General features: G+C 34.5%; 2 protein-coding genes across 2 annotated transcripts in view; both read left to right on the forward strand.

The window, feature by feature from the left end:
• LOC137394040 (zonadhesin-like) overlaps positions 1–1,379 on the forward strand; it is a 25,942-nt gene extending 24,563 nt beyond the window's left edge. Inside the window, exons 12-14 of the mRNA XM_068080757.1 lie at positions 120–250; positions 664–880; positions 1,212–1,379. Of these exons, the coding sequence (XP_067936858.1) occupies positions 120–250; positions 664–880; positions 1,212–1,379 (516 nt within the window). The remainder of the gene's footprint in view (positions 1–119; positions 251–663; positions 881–1,211) is intronic.
• Positions 1,370–27,155, forward strand: LOC137393112 (mucin-like protein). Its single transcript, XM_068079529.1, has 28 exons — positions 1,370–1,498; positions 2,088–2,320; positions 2,973–3,186; positions 4,006–4,248; positions 6,016–6,147; positions 6,733–6,936; positions 7,617–7,859; positions 8,547–8,760; positions 9,053–9,240; positions 9,780–9,947; positions 11,169–11,297; positions 13,056–13,187; positions 13,396–13,518; positions 13,638–13,775; positions 13,893–14,068; positions 15,818–16,022; positions 18,288–18,437; positions 18,778–18,956; positions 19,595–19,700; positions 19,906–20,084; positions 20,576–20,735; positions 21,018–21,203; positions 21,549–21,714; positions 23,959–24,119; positions 25,132–25,284; positions 25,761–25,878; positions 26,142–26,290; positions 26,632–27,155. The coding sequence occupies exons 1-28, from the start codon at positions 1,408–1,410 to the stop codon at positions 26,715–26,717; spliced, it is 4,626 nt and encodes a 1,541-aa protein (XP_067935630.1). The 5' UTR covers positions 1,370–1,407; the 3' UTR covers positions 26,718–27,155.
• The last annotated feature ends 224 nt before the right edge of the window (positions 27,156–27,379 follow it).

Raw genomic sequence — 27,379 nt, forward strand, 5'->3', positions numbered from 1 at the left:
TTGTCTAATACAAGGTAAAATAATTATTCTGTTGACCAACATATTTGCACCATTTGAAGGTTGGAAATGCATAGTATTAGGGTAGAGTTTTGTAAACCACTAGCATTGTATCGTTTCAGACATCGACCAATGGAATTATAACGTTTGGTACACCAGTTGTCGGAAAGTTTCCAAGCAATATTGAGACAACAACAACTCCAATTTCCGCACCTTTTTGGTTTCCACAAGATTTCCGTGGTAACTATGCCGGGTAAGGTCACACTCCAAGATGACATGGCTTCTAAGTACTGTTTGAGTCATTTTAGTTGAATAATTCTCAATAATGTTCTTTCAAATCATTTTTTTCAATTCAATTGAAAATTTAATTTTAACGAAAGTCACAATTTTTTATATCAATTTCTTTCTGTAGATAGTAAACAAATTAGTTTCCTTGTATTATTAGTAGGAGTTAACGCAAATTTTGATCAAGGTATAAAACTGATCTATATCTGTTGGCGGTCTTTATTTATAGAGTATAATATAGTATGTATATATATTATTTTTAATATTTGTAAAAGAGAGAAACAGAAAAGCGTACGCAAAAAAGTATGTTGCCATGCTTCAACTAAACTACCATTTTTCTGTGTACTCTTAATTCAAATTTCAAAATCTCTGGCTTTGCAGAACAATGCTGTGTCGGAGTTCATTCAGTCTCTTAGACACTGATTCTGACAAGGCAGATGAGAGTCGTAGTGTCCTGTCAGTCATAAAACTCATGCTTAGTGCTTCAGAGCTACTCACAGGACTGGATTTCATGCCTGTCTACGGATTTGTGGCTACATGGCATCGAAGTGTACCGTTTCCACACCAATGGTACTCACCGGATGGCCCATTTGCAGAGGTTTGTGTCACTTTCGTATGCCAAAGCCTGCGTTTTTAGCTCACAAATTCTTTTCAATTGCAGATACCAGCATGTACTATAGTCATAAAATTGATTGAAACATATCTTGTAGTGCTGATGGTATGTCAATCACGCTTCATATATATAGCCTTTTTGGAGTGTAGTACATCTTAAGCCTAGACAGTCTGCCAATGTTTCTAGTTGATGATTCATTGTGTGCTCATGATCAAATTATGTTTAGCGAAGGCTGTACCCGATTATTTTACACTAAGAACTTTTGAAACGCAATATTTGGTGTACAGTTCAATTCATCCTATGTCATTTGTTTTAGCTAAAACTATTCACTTACACGCCCGATAAGCTATGTGTTTTCTGCGTCATAGTTATCATCAATTGTGACGTTACAGTTCACAACATATCAGGCAGTGGTAGTAACCGACGGACTCTCTACCTTTCTCATGCATGTCTACCCAGCGGGAGAAGATTTTACCCAGCTTAGACCTGATAACATTGTACGACAGATCGGCATGGGCTACAACAACCTCGACACTGATTTCAGCATTTACCTTTCTGGCACAAGTCAAATAGCTGCCCTATCGATGGAACCATCTAATACAAGTAAGTCTGTTTATTTGCAATATTCTTGGCGTAGATGCCGTCTCATGAGTCTTCTGTGTTAAAGGTTTCTCAAAGAAACTCTCTTGCGATGATTTAGTGTTTATTTTGGCTACTAGCAATAACCTTGATCATAAACCTAGTTTTTACCTATTCATACAGGGAAGCTAGTCTACAGAGCAGCTACTACTGTAGCTGCTCTGTTGGATAGTGTAGAAAAACAAGGTTTATGATCTTACAGGTTACATCTTACATGCTAGTAGGCTAAACATACATACCGATGTCTTTTTTACAACGCTTTATAGACACTTGTTTTTTATGCAATAATATTGATGTCTATGTATTCATGTCTATGTATTCATGTCTATGTATTCATGTCTATGTATTGGTCAAAAGAATGCACATAGAAGCATATGTTGAGCACAGATGCCAAATTTTGCGTGTGCGGCCATGCTCCTATCTGCTCGCACAGAAAGAATACATGCTGATTTTTATTACCTATTTTGTTCAGAGTATATTTTGGCCTTTTGTACTATACAGTGAACAAAGCAAGTTTTATTTTGTAAATTTAATCGATTGATCCCTGATGCAGATGTTACTGGACGATGGGTATTCAGAGTCGCAGAACCAAAGGCTTTCAATCCCTTCGCAGCTGCTTGTCTTGAATGGTCAACATTTACCCCGGTGATCCCTTTTCCATTTTCCATTTTGTTCTTCCAACCATGTCCATGCAATCTCTTCTTCGCCTTCATTGATAGAAGATATTTCTTCACTTCAACTTTTGGCTGCGCATCAACTTTGGTCCAACGATGGGGATTTTATCAGGTAAATATTAACCTACTGCTCTCATTATATTCTGAAGTATTACGAAAACATGCCGAATGATTGTGTGTGCGTGCTATAAATTACAGTGATTTGAGTGTAGAGGTTGGAGTAAGCTAGCCTAAAAAGCTTGCAGCTGCCTTACCATGACCACTATGAAGTACAGCAGAGGCAAAACATGCTCGTGGTACCTTTTTCTTTAGCGTACCTATGTACGTCTTTGTTTCAAAGCTTGCCATAAGCTTGTAGTAAGTATAATTTGAGAAAATTTATTTTTTTGATATAGTTATAATTTTATTTCATTTTTTTAAAGGATTTTTCATTGACAGTTCTTCTGGTCAATCATAATAGATGAAAAAACTTGGAAAAATATCAAACTTGGCTGACTACATATATATTCTGTTGTCAATGACTCCAAGGTCTGGCATTTTTCAACTATTGCAGATTTGAGAAATATTTCTTTTCTTTTTATTTTGCCACAAGCTCTCTCAAGAACCACACGTTTTTGTTTGTAAAATCACCTTTTATTCTCTTTCTGTTATAGTTGTTCACTTGTAGAGCAACTCTACACAAATTGCTTGGCTGTTATTTATATTGTTAAGTATATATCCTTTCAATTATGACTTGCACCAACTTATGAATATTTTATGCGTAGATGTGTTGCTATGACCTGAACACATGGCAGCTGATAACCCATCCTTCTTATGCCGGTTATCCCACACAACATCTTAAAGATTTAGAGCCTGCGCTATTTGCAAGTAATGATCAACGTCATTTTGAAAACTGCTGTCTATATTCCGAGCATTGCGACATCTACAGGGAGCGCCGACCTGTTCCAACATGTTTCAACTATTTTCGACCCTGGATAGGTAAGCATATAGTCCTCTATATCCATTAGTTGAACATTTTACATCTATACGCAATCATATCTTGTTCTGTAGCCACAATATTATGACACTGACGGATGAAGTTCAATGTTGTTGTTAAAATCATAACTAGTGTGAGACAGTTTTTAACAGGCGTAGATTTTAGTGCTAGAATGTAGGCAATGGTTATTAAATTGATAGCATCTCATCATCCTATTTTGACTCAACATTAAGGATCTCAGCTCAAACATGGCATCAAACTGTACATGAAGAACCTAGATCTTATTTATAACCTTATTGTCATTTTTTAACATGTTACCTACATGCTGCGGAGAAAACTTGAATCTCATGTTCAATTTACCATTTTGGTATTTCAGGCTGCCTTAAAGGCTCTGCATCCTTCTGCCGAACACTAAAAATGATTTAGAGTTTTTTTTTTCATTTTCACTCTTCTCAATGTTTTAGAAAACCAGAGAATTTAGAGCCTTTTTTTCAAGTGACGAGAACTTAAGCGACTAGCTGAGGAATATTTGCGTGCTAATGACTTCGCTGTCAGGCTGCATTACCTGCATAATTAATGTTTAAAATTAACAGCCTAAGAGCATCAAGGTTGATTTCACTAATCACAACTTACTTTTACATAAATATTCATTATTATTTATTTGGTTGTACATAGCTAATAAGACAGGCTGTAGTCTGACAACTGAAATGTTCTGTTTCTGAAAATCTTGTTCTGTGAAGGAGATTAATGCACCTGTGACTTTTGCAATTATTGCAGAAACCTTTTCATCATTGTGCTAAACCAGGTAAAACGCTTTGTAGCCATGGGCTTTGGAGATCCTCATATTTTCACTTTGGACGGATTTGACTACACTTACAATCCAGTTGGAGAGTTTTGGCTGATAAACTCTACAGAATTCAAGCTGCAGGCAAGGATGATGCAGACTTTAGATGAATCTGGAGAATTGATTCAAGCGACACAGTTTCAAGCTGTGGCTATGCAGAGCGAGACACCTGATGAACTTAGTGATAGAATTCATGTCGAGCTCAACAACAACCGAACTGGTGAGGCGAAGTTTGTCCTTTCTGTTATGTATTACTGGCAAGGTTGTTCAGTTTTGTTTCATCTGATAAATGCTACAAAACAAGAAACTTGAAAAAAAAACTTGAATATGTAAATTTGTGTAGCCATCATTTAAGACTACTATCAGCAACAAGTAGACCTTCAAGCCTTGCATACTGAAGTTTCATTTGATCCGCTGACTATTACTTTTAGGACTGTGATATTCTTTCCCATCTTGGAAGTTTTTCAAACTATCATATAACAGTGCAGACCAGAAACTATTGTATAACAGTGCAGACCAGAAACTATCGTATAACAGTGTAGACCAAAAACTATCATACGTATAACAGTGCAGACCAGTAACTATCATATAACAGTGCAGACCAGAAACTATCATATAATAGTGCAGACCAGAAAGATTATGAACGAAGTGACCGACTAAATAGAAAAACTTTGGTTTCTAGAAACTTCTGGTTTCTAGAACATTCTGGTTTCTAGAACATTCTGGTTTCTAGAACATTCTGGTTTCTAGAACATTCTGGTTTCTAGAACATTCTGGTTTCTAGAACATTCTGGTTTCTAGAACAAAGTAATTTTATATTTGACGCAAGATTAAAATCTTCTCACAAAAGTTTCAACAAATCTTCAAGTATCAGTAACTCTTTGAATAGATATGCTAGATGTCTTACACGCCCCAGTACAAAGGAAGCATTTTTAAAACTTTCAATGTCTAGTAGAGAGCTTTTGTGGACCAGAATTAGTCATGACACTAAGGTTACCCTAAGTCAGGCAATGTTTCAACTAATAATGCAATTTAGTTTTCATGTTAAACTCTTTTTGATTTGTTGGTATTTGAATGGGTTTTTTGCAATAGCTATTTTTAACGTGTCTTTATAATGATTAAAGAGTTTTCAATGTGAGCATCATAATTCTTTTTTTACTTTTTCTGGTAAAAACCATAAAATCCTTTGAATTAGACCGTCTAGCTCATTTTTTCAGCTCCCTTCGGACTCAAAGTAGACTATATAGAATTGTCATTAAACTACCCCTGCTCTGTGCTTTTTGGTTGTGACAAATAATTTTTTTTGCATTGACAATGTTATGCAGATTGATTTAACAGGAGCAATTTTATGCCATTTAGAAAGCATTCTCAAATATAACAGGCTCCCAAGATGAGCATGCCGTCATTATGTATAGTCATAAGCTCAAAAAAGCTATCATTATTCTTTTGCATTTGTATTACATCCAAAATGCAGAATGTTGGGCCAATTTGATGAACACTTTGCTCCGGATTGGTAGAGCTATAAAAATGTTCAGCGCAAAATCCTACTCCTACTAACAGAAAAGTCAGCCTCCTCTGAATGGATGCCTAAAAATATTTTGCCTTGTCTACAGATGTTAACAATCTTGTGTTTTGTTTTTGAAAAGAAGCAGTTTTACACATAATTCAACAACTTTGGGATGCCATTTCTCTGTATCGCTGCATGCAAACCTCCCTGTAAACTCAGAATTCCATCATTAAACATGCTGAGTCGAACATCTCCTTTTTTTGACATTTGCACAGCAAATAGTAGGATGAAGATGTTGAAGCATTATCGGGAAAGATAACATGGCTCCTTGCTCTTTAACAGTTTTTATTATTTCATAGACAGGTCGTAAACGCAATATATATTGTACTATTAGAAGGCATACTATAGGATTGTATATCTGCATATACAATAACTATTATTTCTTGTTAAAATAGCCAAAGTGCTTTTATTGTATTTTAGACTTTATCGTATACCAAAATGAGATCTCTCTCACACCATCGCTTGATGAGACAGTGTCCAATGCTACTATTAAGTTCAACGGGGGCATCATCAGAAAGGAAAATGGTTCAATCAGTGTAGTTTTCAATACCGGTATGGTAACTTTGCAATCTTTCTATCGCAAACCTTTTTGTAATTGATTTTTCGCTATTCTGTGTTTATGTCCTTTTGTTCCCTTTAGTTGGATGTATTTTATATTTTCCTTTTTGCTACTTTTGTGTCCGCATCTGTATTTCAAGTTCATGGGAACTTATCTAGTTATCATTAATACATCAGAAACTATTACCAATTGGTTTAATATTTTAAATGATGAATTGTTGTAGTTGTTATTTAGCAAAAGCAACATATTTTACATTAATTCGTGTTCCAGAAATGCGCGTTCAAATATGTTAATGTAAGAGCTAGTTAGTCTTTATTGTGTTTTAATAATAAGTGCTTAAAGTTGAAAATTCGTTGTTGTGAGCCGATAATTTTACTCCAGAAAAAATTTTAACAAATTTTCTTAGTATCAAACGCGCATACTTGCTTCCTTACTTTATTTATACTGCTATGGTTGCTCAAACCTGTGCAATAATTTGTTTGTCATCTAAAACAGGTTATTCTGTTATGAACAGACTATTTAATAGCAAGCTGCTGCGTCATCATTTGACATTATATTTTTGTTCGTCCATGCTACAGGTTACTCCTTCACATTCTCTATAAGCCTGACTACACTGAATATCGAGTCACTAGTACCTGATTCAGCCAATGGAACGACAAATGGATTGCTTGGAATCTTTGATGGTGACCAATCCAACGATATTACCAATGCCAATGGTACCATAGTCTGTGCTCCTAATGAATGTACTGCGCAGGTCATACATGAACAGTTTGGAGAATCATGTGAGTGCTCACTCAGGCTATTTTGCTAATTCAGTAAATATTGACTTCTTTCTATGTGCTTATTGACTCATGAGCAAAGGTGTATCAACTAACTGTCTACACTAAATCGACTCAACCTAGTTTGAATAACGCTATTAGCTGCATAATTTTACGAAATGGGTTTGTTTCAACTACAGTATGTCACTAAATTATCTTCAATATCATAATCAATTACTATGTATTGTTAAGAACATAACATTAATTTTACTAAAAAAAAACTGCAATATATTTTATGTATATTTGAGTTTTATTTTATTATATACCTCATAGTTTATATTACTCATATTTTTATCAAAATTGTTTTTAAACATAGGCTACTCTACTTAAGATCAATTGCTTATAGTAAATAGAGCTGGAGTTCCATGATGAGAGCAAGTTCAATAAAATTGTTGAGCAGATAGAGGATTTAGCAGAATTTGAAAAGCTCTAGAATTAACAATTAGAATAACATTGTTGCGATATAAAAACGGTAAATATGAATTTCAAAGTTTTATCCATGACTAGAAAACTTGTCAACGGTGCATTAAATTTTGTCATTTGGTGTCATTTTCATTCATCTGGTTTAAAGGTAGTTACACAACATAAAGTAATGTCAATCAAATGCTTTATTGATTTGTTTCACTATCACTCTATATCTGCAGGGAGGATAACTCAAGAGGAGTCAATATTCTGGTATCGAGGCAAAGGTTGGAATACAGAAACCTATACAAATAGAAACTTTCAGCCGATCTATTTGAACCAAGACGAAGTTGATGCTGACATAAAAGCTGCGTGTAACGATGACGTACTTTGCATCTACGATGCTGTTGCCACCAACTCCACAGAACTCGGCATGAGTACTAAAGCGGTGTTTGAAACGGTCATAGCTAATGTAATGGAGTTAAGTAAGTGTTTCTTGTCAAACCATTTTTCGTAACCATTTGTCATGCTTCATATTAACCATCTGACAATCAGATGCCTCAACTCATTCTATACAGGTTTTTATCTTCATTGGTTAACTTAATTGAAACTTATTGCAGAACATGTTATGTAGGGTATATACCTATATATATATACCTTATGTATGTATATATATTTCTCAAAGTACGTCGTACGTCGTATATTTGTCTGCAATTCGGCTATAGATATAGCTATAGCGCATGTTGATTATTTTACCGATGCAGCTACGCGTTGTGACGCCTCCGCATGATATGAGGAAATATGAATTTAAAAGTTGTTTGACTAAGTTTAAAAACTTTTACAGTGGTTTTTATTTTTTAATAAATTATTTCAACTAACACTTCTCTCATGATATGTAGTTTGAAAGTTAGAATGGCAAATGTTATTATATGTTGAATACAAATCAATTTTCTGACTAAAGAATTTTTTATTACCCGGGCAACGCCGGGTAGCACAGCTAGTACATGTATATATATACTCGTGTATTGTTTTGTGATATATTTTTTGTGTTCGGTATTTTAAAATAAGTAATTTAAGATGCTGGAGTACTTTCCTGTTTATGTATTTTATCATCTTGCTCTCCTGCAACTTCATTGGGCATTTAGCTTATCTATGAGCTGTTCTCCCTCTAGATAATGTACCACCGTTTGTGGAAGGACCAGCAACAATAAATGCAAGCATTAACAACAATGTGACAGTCATGTACACGTATGGCAACCAAGAAGGTCAAAACGGTACAGTGACACTGAATGTGACTAGTATGCCTGAGGGAGCTCACGTTGTTCATATGGATAACACCTGGATGATGACCTGGAGTCCTATTGATTTTACTCCAGTTACACTTAGGTGAGTTGTAACTTAAGCTGTTGGTAGTAGTTGTGCCACTAAACGTTGAATATGGATGGTTGCAGTATCTTCTGTAGAACTTTTGTGTGACCTTGTGGCAGTGTCTTGATAAGTGCTTCTAAGTAGAGGAGAGTTTATTGTTTAGCAATAATAACATTGTAATAATAATAATGTATAACAATAATAATGTATTCTTGATTAACTTTTATTAATTTTACAAAACTTTTTTTAACGCTAGTTATTAGCTGTTGTCAAAACAAAGTTTTCTTATAGCTGCTTGTAAATTTTGTAGCATGTTTGCTGTCAAAACTGATTCAGTGGACAGCCGCCAAACTACTTCTTCTGAACTTAATGTCGACTTTCGTATCAGTCCAGACTGTGTTCATGGGTCTCCACAGAACTTCAGTCAACTTGCTCCCGGTGGAACTATTACTGTACTCTACCATATAGTTCAGTGTATTTGTGACCTAGGCTGGGAAGGTAATAACCAGGACTATTATCAACATTATAGTATTTTTGTGTGGCTCAATTTTTTTCACAAACATTAATTTTGTCTTAATCAACAGGGCCATGATCAGGTGTACATTCTCTTCCATACTTACCGTTTAAATAGAACCTTTTGCATTGTGTTGTGGCAGTTGGTCTTTTAAAATAGAAAAACAGCTTTTTGAATTATTTGAGACTAGTGCCCTGGTAGTTTAGAGTGCTTTGAGGAATTTTCAGGTGTACCAATACAGCACAAACGATAAGAATGTACACCACTATTTTGATACACTGAAATGTGGATGGTCAGTCCGGGTGTACGATTCCGTTCACGAGTTCGAATCCCTTACGCTGCAATGCTTTTACCAACATTCAACTGTGGCGTCGGACTGGTGAGCAAGGCTCATGTTATAGTAAAGCTTGAGATCAAAGCACCTCACACAACCAGATATGTGTATAATTTAATTGTTTCTTACATCAGTACGAGGCCATAGACTTATTCGTATACCATAAATCATGTGAACCATTTTTACCAGGTGAAAGATGTGAAGACGACATAGATGGCTGTAAAGATAGCCCTTGCCGAAATGTGAACTGCACGGATGTTGAGGCAGAGATTGAGGAGATGACAGGCCAGTCATTTGAGTGTGAAAACATCACGTGTTTAGAGGGTTTCATCAAGCTAAGCGACGACGAATGTTTCGGTTTGTAACATTTGTTTCTTTACTGGTTATGAGTTTTTTTTTAATTTAGACTGGCCATGCAGTTACTTCTAGTAGTATTGTTGATTGAAACTTGTTGACCAATTAGGTTACCAATTAGTCCTTTAGCGAATCCTTTTGTATCACTCTCCGTTTAGTTAATATGGCAGAAAACTTCATTAGATGTTTTTTCTCCTGTACTATATTATTATATAATATTATATTATTATAGTCGTCTTCAAAAATAAAATAAAATAAAATAAATACATTTAAATAAAATATGAATAAAATAACATGGGAATTCAATAAATACATTCTTATGATATACGGATGTTTTAGATATAGGGCAGGCAAGATGTTTATGTCTGGTGTGATCAGTGAATGTGACTATGACGTGGGTGGTTGGGTACTTGGGAGACTGTTAGGTTACTTTAGAGTTTAGACAGTAGAAATTCAGATATGCCGAAAGTTCATCGAGCTTAAGTGCCTCCAAACGCTGGTCAGAATTTTCCTTATACGGCATATTCATTCTCAAACAAAGTCTTTGTGACCTTTCTAGCTTTTCTATATCTCTTTCTGATGAATATGTAAACCAGCAAGGTGCTGCGCATGACATGATGGATAACAGACTGCTTTGGTAAAACAATGATTTTATGCCAGCTTTCCAGAGATTGATTAAGGCATGTGTAGTGGATCTAGTCTTGAATATTATATAGTCAACTTGATCAAAAACGCATGCGTGTTTATCAAATTGAACAATAAACACTAGTTTTACTGATTGATTTTCTTCTATATTTACATTGCTTATCATGATTGACTCATGATTTATGGACTTTTGGAAGAACGTTATAGTGAGTGACTTTTTGGTGTGAAGAGTCATTAAGTTCGTCAATGGTCACCATTGACCAATGGTCACCATTGACCAATGGTCACCATTGACCAATGGTCACCATTGGTCAATGGTCACCATTGGTTTTTGTGGTTGGTGGCTAACTGAAGGGATCGTTGTCTTATGGAAATGGTATGGATGCTGTCGTTTTGGGGGATTCGGTTATGTTGACATCACAGTTATGCTGACATCACAGTTATGCTGACATCAACATTTGACTTGTTGCCTCTGAATCTTGAGTCACTCACTACTTGTAATATGTATTGATAATAATATAGTATAGTGTGATAGTATAATAGTACATTACTTCAAGACACTTTTGTATAATATTTCAGACTATGATGAGTGCGCAAATGATGAGCACACTTGTTTCAGCAATGTTCTTTGCATCAACACTGTTGGAAGCTTTTACTGCAATTGTCCCCAGGGCTATACCAAAGAGAACGAAACTTGTATTGACATAGGTAAGCATTTATTATACATGTATATCTGCTGCATGGTATTTGCTTTAACTCTTCATAGTCCATAATTTAATGGAGGTATGATATAATAATTTTACAAACTGTATGCAACAATAAAGTTTCTATTGTTTGATTTATGCATAGACCTATTAACTATTAGTATAGTTGATAGGTCTATGGATTTATAGACCTATGAACTATTAGTATAGTTGATAGGTCTATGGATTTATAGACCTATTAACTATCAGTATAGTTGATAGGTCTATGGATTTATAGACCTATTAACTATTAGTATAGTTGATAGGTCTATGGATTTATGTCAGTCAACTATAAACTTGTCTCTCACAGTTCGTCTTGTTAAAACCTTGCTAACTATCCATTGTTATTACTTCCAATGCAATTTGTCTGTATAAGTATATTAAGCTAAAATTTGTAAAAGGGGCTATTTTCATGTTTGCTAAAAATAAGATATTTTGCATCTTATTTCTTTTGTAATATTTTAACAAGTTTGATGAAAAATAAAAAGATTTAAGCATCATTAAATATTTCCGACTTTCATATTATTGTTGTAGTAATTTACTAATGCATGTATTGATAGGCAACATCATACTATAGACTTGAACTCTTTTACTATGCGCTGTTTAAGAGTTAGGCAGAATAACAGCGCAGCCATATTTATATTAGTGATGAGATTTGTTGCGACAAATATTATTCTCTCATAAAATTTTTGTAAAAGTCTTGAATAAAGAAAAAAAGCTTAGTAATAATATTTTCTCTATAGCATGTATTTTATAGAATTCATTTTTTAGTTAGACAAGTAGATATCTATAGCATACTAAATAGCTATAACCACAGTATTTTGCGATGTTCATTAGCCTGTACTAGTTTGTACAGTTAAGTACTACTTTGTTGTACTTTTTACTACTACCTGTACTACCTGTACTTCATTTGTAAGTGTACCAAATGATCATAAATTGTTTCATGAGAAAATAAAGTCTAAGTTTTTGTAAAACATGTAGACAGCAGTAGTTTGCCCATTTTACAAGTCTGTGTTAGGACTGGTCACTGGGCAGACAACTTCACTTTAATCAAAAGTAGTGGTTTCCTAGTAATCATACAGCAGAGTCGTGCGCAAACAGTAATTATGTTGCCAAGTTGCAAAGTAGTTATGTTGCCAACTACATATTTACACAGCTGACTACATGCCTCGATGCTTTACAAAACACATTTTTACTGCATCATTTTCTGTTGTCCAAAGGTTTTGGAGAGTTTTTACATTTGTCATAAAACCAAGTCTTATCACTGATGTAACTATGAGTGAGATTTTATTACACCTAATTCTTCAAATGTATTCTACTAAGTTTATGGAGGGCTGCTGGCGTATATCAATACGAGCTATAGTGGACCACTGCTGAAGCGACTCAAAAGTCAGCGATGTTTGATATTGCTTGAATTTTTGTTTTGTTTTTATCAAGCTTATTTAAATATCAAATGAGATCAGTTGCAAAATATCTCACTTTTACCTGCGCTACAAATGTAAGGAAAGGCTAATTTTTTGCTGTATATGCGTATATGAAGTATTGCATACTCAGCAATTCAAATCCATTGTCATCAGGGTTTCAGCATACCATCACCCTAATAACAATGGTTTTGGCATAAATCTAAGCATAAAAAAAAGTTACCGCATGAACCTATTCAAATCTTTTGTTGCACTTCCTTTAAAAACAAGAAAATGTTCCAGTGTTGACTTGTCTGCTGTAGACGAGTGTATTGCAAATGCGGACACATGCAGTGATATCTGTCATAATACGAATGGCTCTTTCGAGTGCTCCTGCTTTTCTGGTGCCAGCCTTAAGGAGGATAATGTCACTTGTGAAGTTATGGTTGCGTCAGGTAGGTTTAGTTTAAATCTCATTTTAAGAACCTGACAAGCAGCATTATTTTATGACTAGACTTAGACTTGCTAATTATTTCTCCCAGTTTCTGACTTTTGTTGTACTGAGGCACCACTGGTTCACTTATTTGTGGTATATAGTCTGCAGCGTCTATGTGTGGTTTTACAAATAAACTCTGACAAAAGTATAATTCCTAATATTTACAGGCTCATTGTGCGGGGGAGAGTATAATTGCAGCTATACTTGCGCAAACAACACAGATGGGAGTGAAGTTTGTGTTTGTCCTCGAGACAAGATGGTGGATCCAGCGGACAACTCTACTTGTATAGGTTGGTTATCATAATAGCTTCATATATTTCTGTGCACACATTAGTAAAACTTGTATTTCATATCGCACGTCTTATTTCTGAAGAGTTGCCTTCTCCTTTAAGAAATATATTTTTTACAGATTTTAATGAGTGCCTAAACCCGGATGACAATGCGTGTGTCACATCAACAGGAGCTCAATGTGAAGATCTACTGAATGGTTACAAGTGTAACTGTAGTATCGGTTATAATGTGTCAGAGTCTGGATTCAGCTGTGAGAGTATGTGTTCACCAGCTCTTTCAATACTTATCCTACTCCTATTTTTCTTGCAAGCTTTTTAAGGCGGTTGTTTTATATGTGCAATATATGACCTGACCAGTTGCTATGCCATTGCAGAGTGTTCTGGAACGTACGGGGAGCGCTGTATACAACCATGCCACTGCGCCGACCGTGCTGACAGGTGTGATCACATTATTGGATGTACAGATTGCCGACCTGGCTGGTCAGGTGACCAATGCATGGACAACTTGGATGAGTGCATCTTCAACAACACATGCCCTGAAAATTTTAATGTATGCAGTTATACTTGTCAACTAGTGCTATACATTCCAACATGTCTTCATCTATCATGCACTTGTCGTGGTTGCTCGCATAAGTGTATAATATATACCGTAAACATTCTAATTGAATGCCATGCGCTCTATTTTTTCAACCCTTTCTCTGTGGTGGCGGTCAATTAGAGGTCAATATATATTCATGAACAAGGGACATAAACGAACCATACTTATATTACATAAAAAAACAAAAATTAATGTAGTTAAAACAAAAATTAACATTTTTATAACAATAATATTTGCATCTTTTGCTCGGATAGCTGCACTCTGATTGTTGCTTTCGATGAAACGAACATCTTCTGGTTGTTCAATACTTTCTACAATATCTTCTGACCTCAACTTTTTTGTGCACTGCTGAATTAGCCGATATTAACATCCAAAAATATTTTTTGGCCGAGGAAAACTTTTACGCATTGCATTTAGCACAAATTTCAAAAGTTTTGCTTGCTAAATGTAACCTTGGGCCTAAAGCTAGTTGTTCAACTACCATCTTAAATGTAAACCGTTTTTATATACATGTACTCCGAAGTATCAAGACCGCGTTAAACAAGGAACCACTATTAGCTTGAGTCAGTTATTAAATATTTTTACGATGTTGCTTTCATTTTTAACGAAAAAAATGCAAAAAGTTTTGGAGTTGAACAACAAGAGAATTGATTGTTATTGATGTAAACAACTCATGAAAATTAACGAAAAAAATTTTGTATGGCGGGGACAAAAAAAACATCATGCGTGACATCGTAGGACAAAAAATACCAATTAACAGGAACATTGAAACCCGAGGTGCACTGTGTATAATATATTGTATGTGTATATTATACGCAATTTATATAAATATATTGTGCATATTTAGGCTCGTTGTTGAGTGTCTATTGTTGACGCATTGTTGGCTGTCTGACTAAGTGTATAATATATATACTAGCCAAATATCCAGAGTTGCATGGGTGGTAAAAACAGCTTACAAACAGTGGCAGGTAATGTATTTGCCATTGGCTAATTTGAGTAAGCTAGTATACGTATTGCTAAACTTACTAATGAGAGCTGTAAGAGCAAGCTTTGGTGATGTTGCGTGTAACACAGAGCCGCTATGCGTATTTCAACCCACATAATGACTATCTGCCCAATAAATCTATTCTATGTCGACTAGCTTAAGGGGTAATCTTGCCGCCTTGTGAAAGGGAGGTTCTGAGATCCAAGTCTCTGTGATACGGATTTTTCAGTGCTAGATTGTAATCGCTATAAACAGACATGGTTGCACTAAATGTCACAAAGATAGACACTGAGATGTATATATATATATATATATATATATATATACACACATATATATATACATATATATATATTACTCAAGCTACAGACTGCTTTTGGCGTAGATTCATAGAGTCTGTAGGATGAGTAATCTCCCCTTATACCATTGATATATATTATGTATATTTTATGCTTTTTACAACGTTAATTCTGTATAACGTAATTAGTCTAGGAATGGATTAATTACATTGTAGGGGCGTCTACTGTACTTTGCTTGCTAATTGCACAAATTAGTTTTCCATCAACAAGTTTGACAAACGGGTGACTGAGGACATTCCCAAATTTTTCACAGCGTGATCTGTAATGCTGAAACTTATAATCTTTTAGCTTGCTAGCTAGTTCTAGTTAAAAATTGAAACGTTAAAAAACTTGATTCATTATCTTTATTGTTTGCAGTGTTTTGATACACCGGGATCATATCGATGTGACTGCGCCGATGGCTTCTTCGCTGTCTTGGTCAATCAAACTGAGATGTGCCAAGATATCGATGAATGCGTAACAACACAGCCGTGCTCTCAATATGCCGAATGTGTGAACACAGATGGCTCCTTCACGTGTCGCTGCTTGGAAGGTTATACTGGAGATGGGTTTGTTTGTTCAAGTGAGTCTTTCCTTTAAATATCTATAGATATTGTTTCAAATCGCTAAATCACCAGGTTGTTTACAAGTTTGGTTTCTAATACCATAGAGTACTTGCTAGCACATTTGCATAGACATTTTTGTCATTAAAGTGTGTCTAGTCTGGCCAGAATATTGCAAGAAACATTCCCTTTTTTATCTCACAATCTTCTATATGTAGTGTCTGCTTTGTCAAATAGCAAGCGCTTTTATAGGCTTTAAGATTTGAATGTTACAGTTACCTGTTGCTTCCAAAAAAATGTTTAACTTATGGTCATACATGAACAAAATTTTGATGCATTCACTAACCCGAACTGTTTCTGTGTACGTAGTAATTACCTTTTGAAGGTTCGTCAAATGGTTGTTAGCAGCTGTTTCATGTTCTATTACGTAGTCATCAGTAATAAAATAGTCTTTGCATAGAAAACCTATTTCTATTTAACATATACAACATTTACCATTCTAATTTTTAAACTTCCATATCTTGAGAAAAGTGTTTTTGTGTAGTTGAAATAAATTCGTAGAAAAAATAGACAGTGAGTACATCAAATTGTGTATAAAAAAAATGTTACTGTTGCGGCAGAAGCTCGTTGTATTCAAAGTGTGATGGACAATACTGGTACCACTCGCTACTGGTACAAACGTAAAATGAGATATCAGACTTTCTTTGTCTGATACTTTGTATGACCAAACGGAGAGAGAATGTAGAGGCAATTCCTACTCCAGATAATACAATTGTCCTCTTGAAAAGCATTTAGCTTTTACAGATTTACTGAAACTGAAAGTATGAGTGCAATGGCACATTTGAAATTGAAACAGCACATTTGAGAATCACAAATTAAAAAATAGGTAATGGTAAAAAAATTGGCTTTTAAACAAATTATTAAAAAATGAGCTTGATGTTAACTCTTGCATCAGTACATGTTGTATCCATGATCTTCAAAGAACTTACCCCTCATAAAACCAGAGTTTTTTATTGTAATAGATTTGATATGACACGTTAAAATCGCATATGCTGAAATCTATTCTGTAAAACGCAGGTATTCCATATTTAAAATCTTTTATTATCATTTGAGGGTCTATATTTTACTCTACAGCAGAAATCGGCAACCCCGGCTCAAGAGCCGCATGCGGCTTTTTCATCCTTTCGCTGCGGCTCCCTCTTACTTTGGATTTTTTTTCTTTTTTTTACCATATGCCAAGCAATTAATAAAAATATAGAAATTCTATCGCTAGATTTTGTAATATAATTTAAAAAATTGTAATTATGGTGATAAATCAAACATTGTCGCTTGTTATGCATCATTATTTATGCGCCAATAAAACCGCCAAAATTACACCAGCTGGCACAAAACTTCTTGATTTTTTTACCCCAAGTAGGCAAACTAAGGCGAATACTAAAAAAGAAAAGTGACAGAGGAAAATAGAACATGTGGGCTGATTCGTTTGTTTTCACTGCTGATGAAACTGGTTCACCAGTTTGCTTAATATGTAATGAGAAATTTGCACACAACAAAAAGTCAAATGTCGCAAGACACTTTCAGAATACAGAATTCAGAAATATTCAGAGAGAAATGAGAGAAAAAGGGCCATTTCGGAACTCATTCGTAAGGCTAATTTGTGCAAAAATCATTTCAAGAAGTGGGTGAAGTCTGCAAATTCAACTACATATGCTAGTTTTGTGGCCGCTCAAGAAATAGTCCGGCATGGAAAGACGTTCACCAACGGAGATTATATAAAAGAATCATTTGTTAAGATTCTGAGCATCTGTTCATGGACTTTAAAAATAAGACTGAAATTGTGCAGAAAATCAGAGACTGAATTAAACATGAAGTTGCAATTTTTCTTGAAAGTAACCTGGAAAACAACGTAATATTTTCAGGTCACGTTCAAGTTATTATTAGCTACCTTACTGTTCTTTGCAAAAGTGTAATTTTGTTTTCTCAGCAGTCAAATCATTACACATGCCACACTTTTTTCGTTTTATGGTGTAAACATGGTATAAAAGCATTAAAAGCTAAACAAAAACATTACATGTAGTATTTTTTTAATTTAAAATATCAAAGGGGGTTTGTGGCTTCCACTGCATTCTTTCCTGCGGAAAACGGGTCCAAATGGCTCTTTGAATGGACAAGGTTGCTGACCCCTGCTCTACAGTTTGTCAAAAAGCTGGACGATTCTACGATTATCTAAACTTTGTTAAAATAGTCAAGCTTACGATAGCATACAAACCTTTCTTAATTTGCAGACATAAACGAGTGTGCATTTGGTGAGCACGACTGCGAAATGCCCTTAGCCACTTGTCAAGACAAAGTGCCAGGATATGGGTGTTTCTGTCAAGTCGGTTATTATGGTGATGGCAAAGTAAATGGTACTGGCTGCTCGGATGACAACGAATGTATGTAATATTACACTCTTTTGTATTAATTAGTCATCATCAATGGTGAGGGAATATTATTTTTGAACAAAGCAGCATTACTTTTATAGCTAAGCTACAAGTGCGGCTGTATCTTCAAATTATTAAAATCTATGTGATTATCTGCAGTTGGTGTGTTTTCATGAATGTTTCTGGTCTTGCAAAATCTAACTACTGTCTTGTTCATCTCTATCCTCAGGGCTTTTTATTATTCTCATCAAAAGTTACTCTTAGAACAGCATCTGGTCTGTCCAAGAATAACATTAATTACAAGCATGTACAACAACAAAAAACACAGCAAAGTTAAATGTTTTTCGTACAGGTTTAGAAGTGGCCAATCCTTGCCCAGTTGAGCACGCCGTTTGTGTGAATACGATTGGCTCATATATATGTGTCTGTGAAGAATTCTACATTGGTGATGGAAACATTGAATGTCGAGATATTGATGAATGTGCAGATCCAGCCACTAACAACTGTTCAACTCTGGTAAATGGAAACGAGGTAAGACATGATCCAATACATCTCTCAAAGCCTGTTTCACCTCTGTCTAGTAGATATTCATGATAATTATATGCTTTGCTTTTTATCAGTGTCAACACAATCAGCAACTAATATTATATTCTACTGAATGTATTATATTCAGTATCTAGTATTATAGTATTGTATTTAGCACTGATGTCTTTTTAGTTGGTGTTTCTTTATAATGAAAACATTTCGGCTATTGATATTTTTGTGCTGTGTAAAAGATATCTATAAAGGTTCATTTGCTCTAGGGAATTTTGCATGTTTAAACAAAGAAAATTTTTAATAAATTTCTTTAATTATTCAGCAAATTTTAAACAAAGAAAACGAAAGAAAGTAGCTCATGTGCATTTGCAGTGGGAGGTCGGCAATCGTACAATTGTTTGTTGCTAAACTAACAAGTGCACTATTCCAATTGAGCTACAACATGAAAAGTCGAATATGGCATAGCAAAGTTATTCTTGCTCTAGACTGATCTATAAATATATCACCCCAAAATAAATCAGTTACATAAATAGAATTAATGATCAACACCAAGGGTTTTATCCAAAATACCAAAGCTTCATACACACATGTCACATTTGTCATAACTCAAGTTTGTATGTTTATGAATGTAGACTTGTATAAATGAAGAGCCTCTTTACCGATGTGATAGAGAGTGTAACACAGGCTACAACCTCACTGAGGAAGATGGGACCTACTCATGTGTCGATATAGACGAATGTGAGCTAAGTTATTGTACTGCAAAGCATTGCAGATATTGATTCTATATATTTTTGTTTGTTTTTATGACTAGAAATCTTTTCATACATGTAATCAGTTGAAATAATATTTCAATATTTCAACTTATACTCACTGGCTATGAAAATTACATAACATTTGCCATGTAACTTTATCAAGCTTTTTTAATACAATTATTTTATCGAAGGTTTGGAAAAAGTCGATGCCTGCCCAGTAGAGCACACCATCTGTGAGAATACAATTGGCTCACATGTATGTGTCTGTGAGCCATTCTACTTTGGTGATGGAGACATTGAATGTCAAGATATTGATGAATGTGCAAATACAACCACTAACAACTGTTCAACCTTGGTAAATGGAAACGAGGTAAGACATAACCCGATACATCTCTCAAAGCCTGCTTCGCTCTTGTTTTGTAGACATGTATATACGATAACTATATTCATGGTCTTTTATCAGTAAGCAGGACAAATAATGCGATTGATAAGATCTGTGACATAAGATTTGTGACAAATATGTATTAAATTGTATTTGCAATAAGCATTTTATGCTAAACTTGTGCTGTTTAAATATGTTATGAAAACAACCTAGTGAGGTGACCTCTCTAATAGTGTTGGGTTAATACCATTGGTTGCTTTGCAACAAATTCTATAGGCCAAATGCAACAGTAATTTGACGACTATGTTGGATCTCCAAACATCTTAATATGGCCGAGTTTTAATGATCTACTTGAAATACTACTGTATTTATTTGAAAAAATTGTTAGTCTGTCGCAAATCTCCATTAAGTGCTAGCTATAAATAAGAATAATAGGTAGTGTATAATGTATAATCAAATTTGTATACTTATAAATGTAGACTTGTATAAATGAAGAGCCTCTTTACCGATGTGATAGAGAGTGTAACACAGGCTACAACCTCACTGAAGAAGATGGGACCTACTCATGTGTTGATATAAATGAATGTGAACTTTCAGGATATTGTTCAAGGGATCATGAATTCTGTGAGAACACTGAAGGTACTGTACTAATCTGTTGACTAAGTCATTTTGTAACCAGAAATTTTATTGTGTTCTGGTTAAAGGATAATGAGATTACGATTGTAAAGGCAATGGCATCAAACCACCTCCAGCAAGCTTAAAATGCTGGGTATGACTGCAGGTATCTTCCAGATAATGCAACTGCTAGATGGCTAACATTCTTTAGATGCTAGAGTTCTGTGTAATTGTCTTTGTGTTTCCTAATAGCCCTGCCAAGTATAGAACAACTTGCTACATTATTACTTGTACTTTCTGCTTCAGGTTCATTTAATTGCTTGTGCAATGAATCATACACAAGGGTTGGCGAAGACTGTGTAGATATCAATGAATGTTTATTACCCGGCAAGTGTGATGGAGACAACCGAAAATGTACCAATGTGGACCCAGGATATATCTGTGCTTGTTACATTGGCTACACGGAGCCCGACTGTGAACAAGACAACAATTGTGAGAGCATTGTGATTTTTGGCATGAAAGATCAGTATCCCTTATTTAAACAGATGCATACTCGTGACTCAATAGCCTGATGCAAATGTCGTCATTCACCATCTTAGTTATATTCAAGATTGTCTAAGAATTTGCAGGTACTTCTTTAATTTGAATTTGTCTACTGAGTCACAAAATTGCTTACTACAAATGCAAGGACCAATAAAATTTGACTAAATAGCAAAAGATGTTTGTTTTGTGGAGTTCACCAGAAGATAAAGTAGCCATTCATTAATAATTCAAATTAACGGTGCAGGTTGAAACTTTTATCTATATGTCTACATAATTACCTTTATATTTATGCAGATGCATTTGTGGGTGTGGAGCAGACACTTGATATACCATACAATTCCAACTGGAGTAATCGTCTTTCCGCAGAATTCATCTTCTTCCAATCTGAGTTTGAAAAAACAATCACTGCTCTGTTTAATCTTTCCGATTTTGAGGGAGTAAATATTCTAAGTGTGGAACCGTAAGTGCGATGTACATATGCTCGTTTTAAATGTGGCTTACAGAGAATTTGTTTAAAGTATTATTCTGTCGAGAAAAGATTAATAGTTGTATAGAGAAGGATCGGTGAAAGCAATAAAACAAATGAGCTTTCAATAGCAAATAGCATTATAAACTGGCATATCTATGAAACTAAATAGAGTAAACGCTCCTACAACATAAATAATTCATTCCGAGAGCGTTTACATGATAGGGATTTTACGCTATGTGAACAGTAAAATGCAAAATTTGTTCGAAGATCTTCCCAGACTCACTCTTTTGGTTCTTCCAAAAGGAAAAAAACTAGATTAAGTTTTTTAATTTAAAGCCTACTGTGACTGCAGTATTAATGGTTTATATAAGCAAGTTTTTTACTTTTTATTAATTTTACTCGGTTTATGGTTCATGGTAATTTTACAATAAGCTAAGGAGAGAGCACAACTTCAATGTCAATTCTCATCAGTTCTTTATATTTTTCTAGACAGCAATGTCTAAATCTGCATAGAAAAAATATTCTTAAGTATTTTCTGTCTGAAATAAAGTAAAACAAAAATATAGCTTCTTTATACATATTAGGAGCGGTGTGCGTCTTACCATCCGTTTATCCATCGGCAGGATTTGGGATAAAATATCGGTTTCGACGAGACTAAAACCTGTAACATTCAGCTTAGTATGTCGACACTCCAGTTTCTGCATTTTTATTTTCAGAAATATTATTTGAGAATTATTGCTAGGCTACTTATTTTCTGTGCTTTGTCGACACACCTGATGATATCTAAGGTCGAACTAGATTACCAGGGTACTAGTATATATAATAGAGAAAAAGCCTTATACGCCATTTTATCTTTTAAGGCAGCAAGAGAGAAGCAATAGTTTAAAGCTAACTACGAGATTCTCGTTATGCAAATCGAATTTGAAAATTTACAGTGACCTAACACTTTACATTATATGATATTTTTTTCATGTTGTACAAAGCAAAAGCTTAACATAAATTCTTTACTTTATGTGGAACTTATGTTATAGGAGCATCTACTATACCATGAAATTAAAACAAAAGCATTAGCGAGATGTTTAAAGTAATCACTAGAAACAGCTGCTGCACTGTTTTAAGTTTGTTTGATTAAAATATCCTTTATCACAGAAATTGATCATGCATTTGTAGGTTTTGGAAACATGACTTTAGTCTACAGCTATTGTTTATAGACAATGATCTGTGCGAGAAACATTTATTGATAGTACATCTCAGAATATGAGATACGCAAGTAAATTGCTGTAATTTTATAGCCACCACTCAGAGGCTAATGCGCGATGTATAAATAGCATGCAAGCTTTTTTTAGTGCTAGAACGATAATCTTGATTCTTTCTCGGCGAGTTCAAAAGATAATTACAAAATTAAAAATGGCTGTCATCATAAGGTAATTATAATACATTAACACGATAACTTTATATGCAGCTCAGGCATCTATGGTTTAGTAAAAAAGCTTCCTTGCTTCATTGATTGCTTTGCAAGTTTTAGTTTTCCCAATTGGCCTGCAATTCTACGAGCATTAAATTCTTCCCTGAAAATTGAACGAGCTCAATTATATTGCTATATTAATAGATAGTTTTAAGTTTACCGAAATTTTAAAATGCTTCCTGTTATGCTTTAAACAATGAACATCTATGCTTATATGTCCAGTAGACTTGAAATAGATTTTGTAATGCGTTGTTAAATAAGTATTCATCGCAACAATAGTTTTTATATCCTAGTCTCTGCAACTAGGAAATTGTGTTTTAGCGATCGTTTTGTGATGTTCCTGATAGATTTTATTTGCTCTTGCATATTATGTCTTTTAATGTTCCTTCAACTGTTTTTGCTTTTCAAATATTGAGTACTACTACTATTTTTATATGCTAGATTTGCAAGTTGTAGTATTCGGCTTTTGTAATAATGTTATTTCACCCACTGCCCAAACGTGGCAAATAGTTTTGTTGCTGTCATTGTGAGAACTCTGATTTTGGTATCTTACTGTTTTTATATGCATGCGTAAATAGATGTTCATTTGACAAGTGTCTGCAGGCTAAGACAAGTATATATGCCAGTGTTAATTCAGATAAAGCTTCTGCCATAAAGATATACTCTGCTTAGCACGCGTTTTTTATCAGCTAAAAATGACCGAATTCAATTCAGGAAGTTTAGTCTGCGTATAGAAGTATTTTCTAGCTGAGTTTGTTACACATTTTTAGAAGCGATGATGGCTCAACACTCACAAAAGTTACCTATGAAGTTGTTTACTCCGAACGACCGTATGATTTAGAGCAGCGAATCTATCATCGTCTTGTCTTCAGCAACAACTCTCTTGAGTTTAATGGGCAGATCGTGCAAGATTTGAACCTGCTAAAGTTTGGTAAGTTAGGCTGTATACTTGCATTATTGCTATTATACGTTACCGTAAGTTGGTATAAGTTTCTGTCGTAAGTGATGGTAATAAAGGTTTTAAATTTTATTTTTACTTTTGAAACACTTATAAATTATATTTGAACCCTTTGAACTTTGGCTGTCCTCATTAAAGTGCGTCAGTATCTCTTTACAATTTGCCAAAAAGTAGTACATTTCCGAACTTTTATCCAATTTATTCAAATCTGCTGATTATCAAATGATATTTGGTGAAACACTGGAAAACAAATCCAACAATCTACTGCAAATGTAACAAAAAAATTTCAACAATGCATTAAGCTAAAACTGTTAAAATTTATTTGATTTCCAAGTGTGGTAGAAATGTTTGCAGTATTGTCATATCTATCAAGCGCGTTCATCGTTTTCTGACTCAAAATCATCAACACAATTATAGTTAGTATCAGATAACTTTTCATTTGCATCACTATCATCTATTGCATCCAATACCTGAGTCGTATCAAATCTTTTTGCCATATCGTTCCACTGAAATTGTTATAATAACGAAGGAAATTGATAAAGGTATTCGAAAATGGTAAACGATAGAAAAAATATTCTGGTTAAACGCTTTACGTAAGAATTAATTTGATTGGTGTAGGCTGTTACTTGGAAGCAGCGTTTGTAAACAAAGCCATGTGAATGCTAGTATACCAGCCATCAGGGTTTTCGACGCATGCTATGCAATGCCAGAATATCGGCCGTCATGATTCAAAGGGTCAAGGAGATGCTGAAAGATAGTGATTTGACTGTTGTTTTCAGAGGGATGGTTTTCAGATTTTGCAGTTGCATATGAAGAGATGAGAAATCCTAGAGTAATGGTTTTGCATTTGCTACCGAGAGAGCATGATTCCAACCGTTTTAGATGTAGTGTATACATCCATATTGTATCAACACCTTCAAAATATGCATATGCTGCATCATCAATTGTTTTTTCCTAACACCCAACTTGGAATATCTTTGTGCAGGGGGAAGAGTGTGGACTTGTGACGATATTATGTGCACTAATAACTTCGAATGTGTACTGGATACAGCTGCTGGTTATGTCTACTGTAACTGCTCACTCCTATTCTCAGGCTACAATTGCTCAAGAAGCACTGTATCGGAACCAGATTCACCCAGTAAGTCATGTGCACACTCATGGGACTGTTAACACAGCAACTTCTCACACAAGAAATGCCAATTTTAGTAAAAAATTCAAAAAAAAGTTTCATAGCTAAGAACTTTAAATTTTAAAAACTTTGAATTTATACACTTGCCTTGCGCTATTGACCAATTTTAAGGCTTTTTGTTAATTATGTTTCCATATTATATTCCATTTAATTGATGTTAGGTACTAATCACAAAAGGCAGAAAAATAATTACTGATCAATCCTCCTGGAGTCGTCAATAAACTGTTTTATTTGCAGGTTACACTGTAGTTGGCTCGATTTAATACACTCTTTTGCAAAAAGTTTTTTTGAAAAAAGTACTTTCAATTTTTGTGTTCAAGTGTTCAAGTTCAAGTGTTCAAATCTTGTTCACAATAATATCATTTCTGTCTGTAAATAGAATCATAAAATTTGATACTTTCATCGTTTGACTGTGTATTGTTTAGGTAACTTGCTCGTGTTATGGATATCGGTGGGTATTGCGGGAGGTTTGCTGATAGTCGGGCTGGCCGTCTGCACATCTTACTTTGTCATCGCTAGGAAGAAAAAGTTTGTCGACAGGCCGTAAGTAGCATTTCACTTCCTTCGATATTTGCTTCATTCTTTGTTTTAGATAATAGTATTAGTCATGGAGATGCCCAAGCTATCGCGTTAATTTTATATGACATAGTCCATTATTTTATGCGCTGATTCAACTATATACCTAATATTTTATTTACATGAGCTGCTAGTTATCAAACACACTTGCACAACAATGGTTACCATACTAACCAAACTTTCCCTTGTACTTGTCCTTATAGCTTTCATGGTAATATTGGCTCTTGTAGAAGAATACACCGGTTTCGTAGAGGACCAGCTATATTTAACCCTAGCTCTCGACTTCCTGCGGAGGCGTTTAACTACCAGTTCCCTACTGCAAGCGTGCGAGATACAGATTCTAGTAGCGATTCTACGGTGTCACGCTCAACAGACCTAAGTAAGTGGGTTACAAGTGGTTTTAAAGACTACCTATATTAGAACTTGTGAGAACTTGCTAGAAATTTATTCTGATTGACTTACCAGCCTTTTTGACAGTAAGTCTATTTAAATAGATCTTTTGACTGGGTATTAGTAACATTTGCAGTCTACGGTCGTGAATTGCAAATATACCCTGATTAATTATACATCTTTTTCTATCAAATTTCCACTGTGTTGATACAATATTATTTATGATTGGTGATAAAGAATTAGCTCATGAGCACTTTTATAATGGTATTTTTTATCATAGTATTTTATGCATAATTACAATTCTAAATGTAGTACTTTATTTTGTTTCAGCTGGAAGAGTTGGGACTTTGGCAGGCTTTGCACCAAGATGGCCAAAGGCTTACTATTCACAGCTGGATGATGCTGATAGTCACTAGCAAAGTCAAATTCTTGCAAACTCTATCTGTGATCTACCATTGATTCTATTCACCTGGTTTAAAACTCAATAGAAAATTTATTTTATATTATAATGTTAACATTTCATAATAACCTTAATTTTTATTGGCATCATGCAAACAAGTCGATTATTGACAAGCTTCTCATCTCCTAATATTTATAATCAAACTAGGCTTAATCCTATATATGTTAAGACTTATTTAAAATCAACATTATTGTCATATACGAACGACTACATCTATTTTTCAGGTCTGACATTTTTTACTTCATAGTTTTTTTATACGGTTGTATGCATTTATATCTTTAATGCGATTCTATTACTTTGCGTCAATGAAATGTTTAAGGATTATCTGGAAGAGCTCACTATTTGCTTGGCTCAAAATTTTCTTAGACAAAATATAACCGAGAATTAAATAATAGTTTGTGCTCTTTTACTCCCGAGTTATAACCAGAATGAAGAAAATTTAGATGTGCACCATAATGAAAATCATAACATACATAATAATGCTCATCACAACTGATATTTGATAGGACCAGTCTGTTAAATATTTTAATAGTCTATAAGAACCAAAGCACCGGGTTATGATTCAGTACATATATATAAAATCAGTAAAACAGACCATAACTTCAGATAAAACACTGA

This window comes from Watersipora subatra, chromosome 4, assembly GCF_963576615.1.
Source record: "Watersipora subatra chromosome 4, tzWatSuba1.1, whole genome shotgun sequence".
In the NCBI taxonomy this organism is placed as follows: Eukaryota; Metazoa; Bryozoa; class Gymnolaemata; order Cheilostomatida; family Watersiporidae; genus Watersipora; species Watersipora subatra.

Bases quoted from the DNA above. Each gene is read 5' to 3' on its own strand.
- LOC137393112 (XM_068079529.1), top strand. From the start codon at position 1,408: ATGGGCTACAACAACCTCGACACTGATTTCAGCATTTACCTTTCTGGC. The intron at 13,776-13,892 runs GTATGTGTTCAC...ATGCCATTGCAG, and splicing joins GTCTGGATTCAGCTGTGAGA to AGTGTTCTGGAACGTACGGG. The intron at 21,204-21,548 runs GTGAGAGCATTG...ATATTTATGCAG, and splicing joins CTGTGAACAAGACAACAATT to ATGCATTTGTGGGTGTGGAG.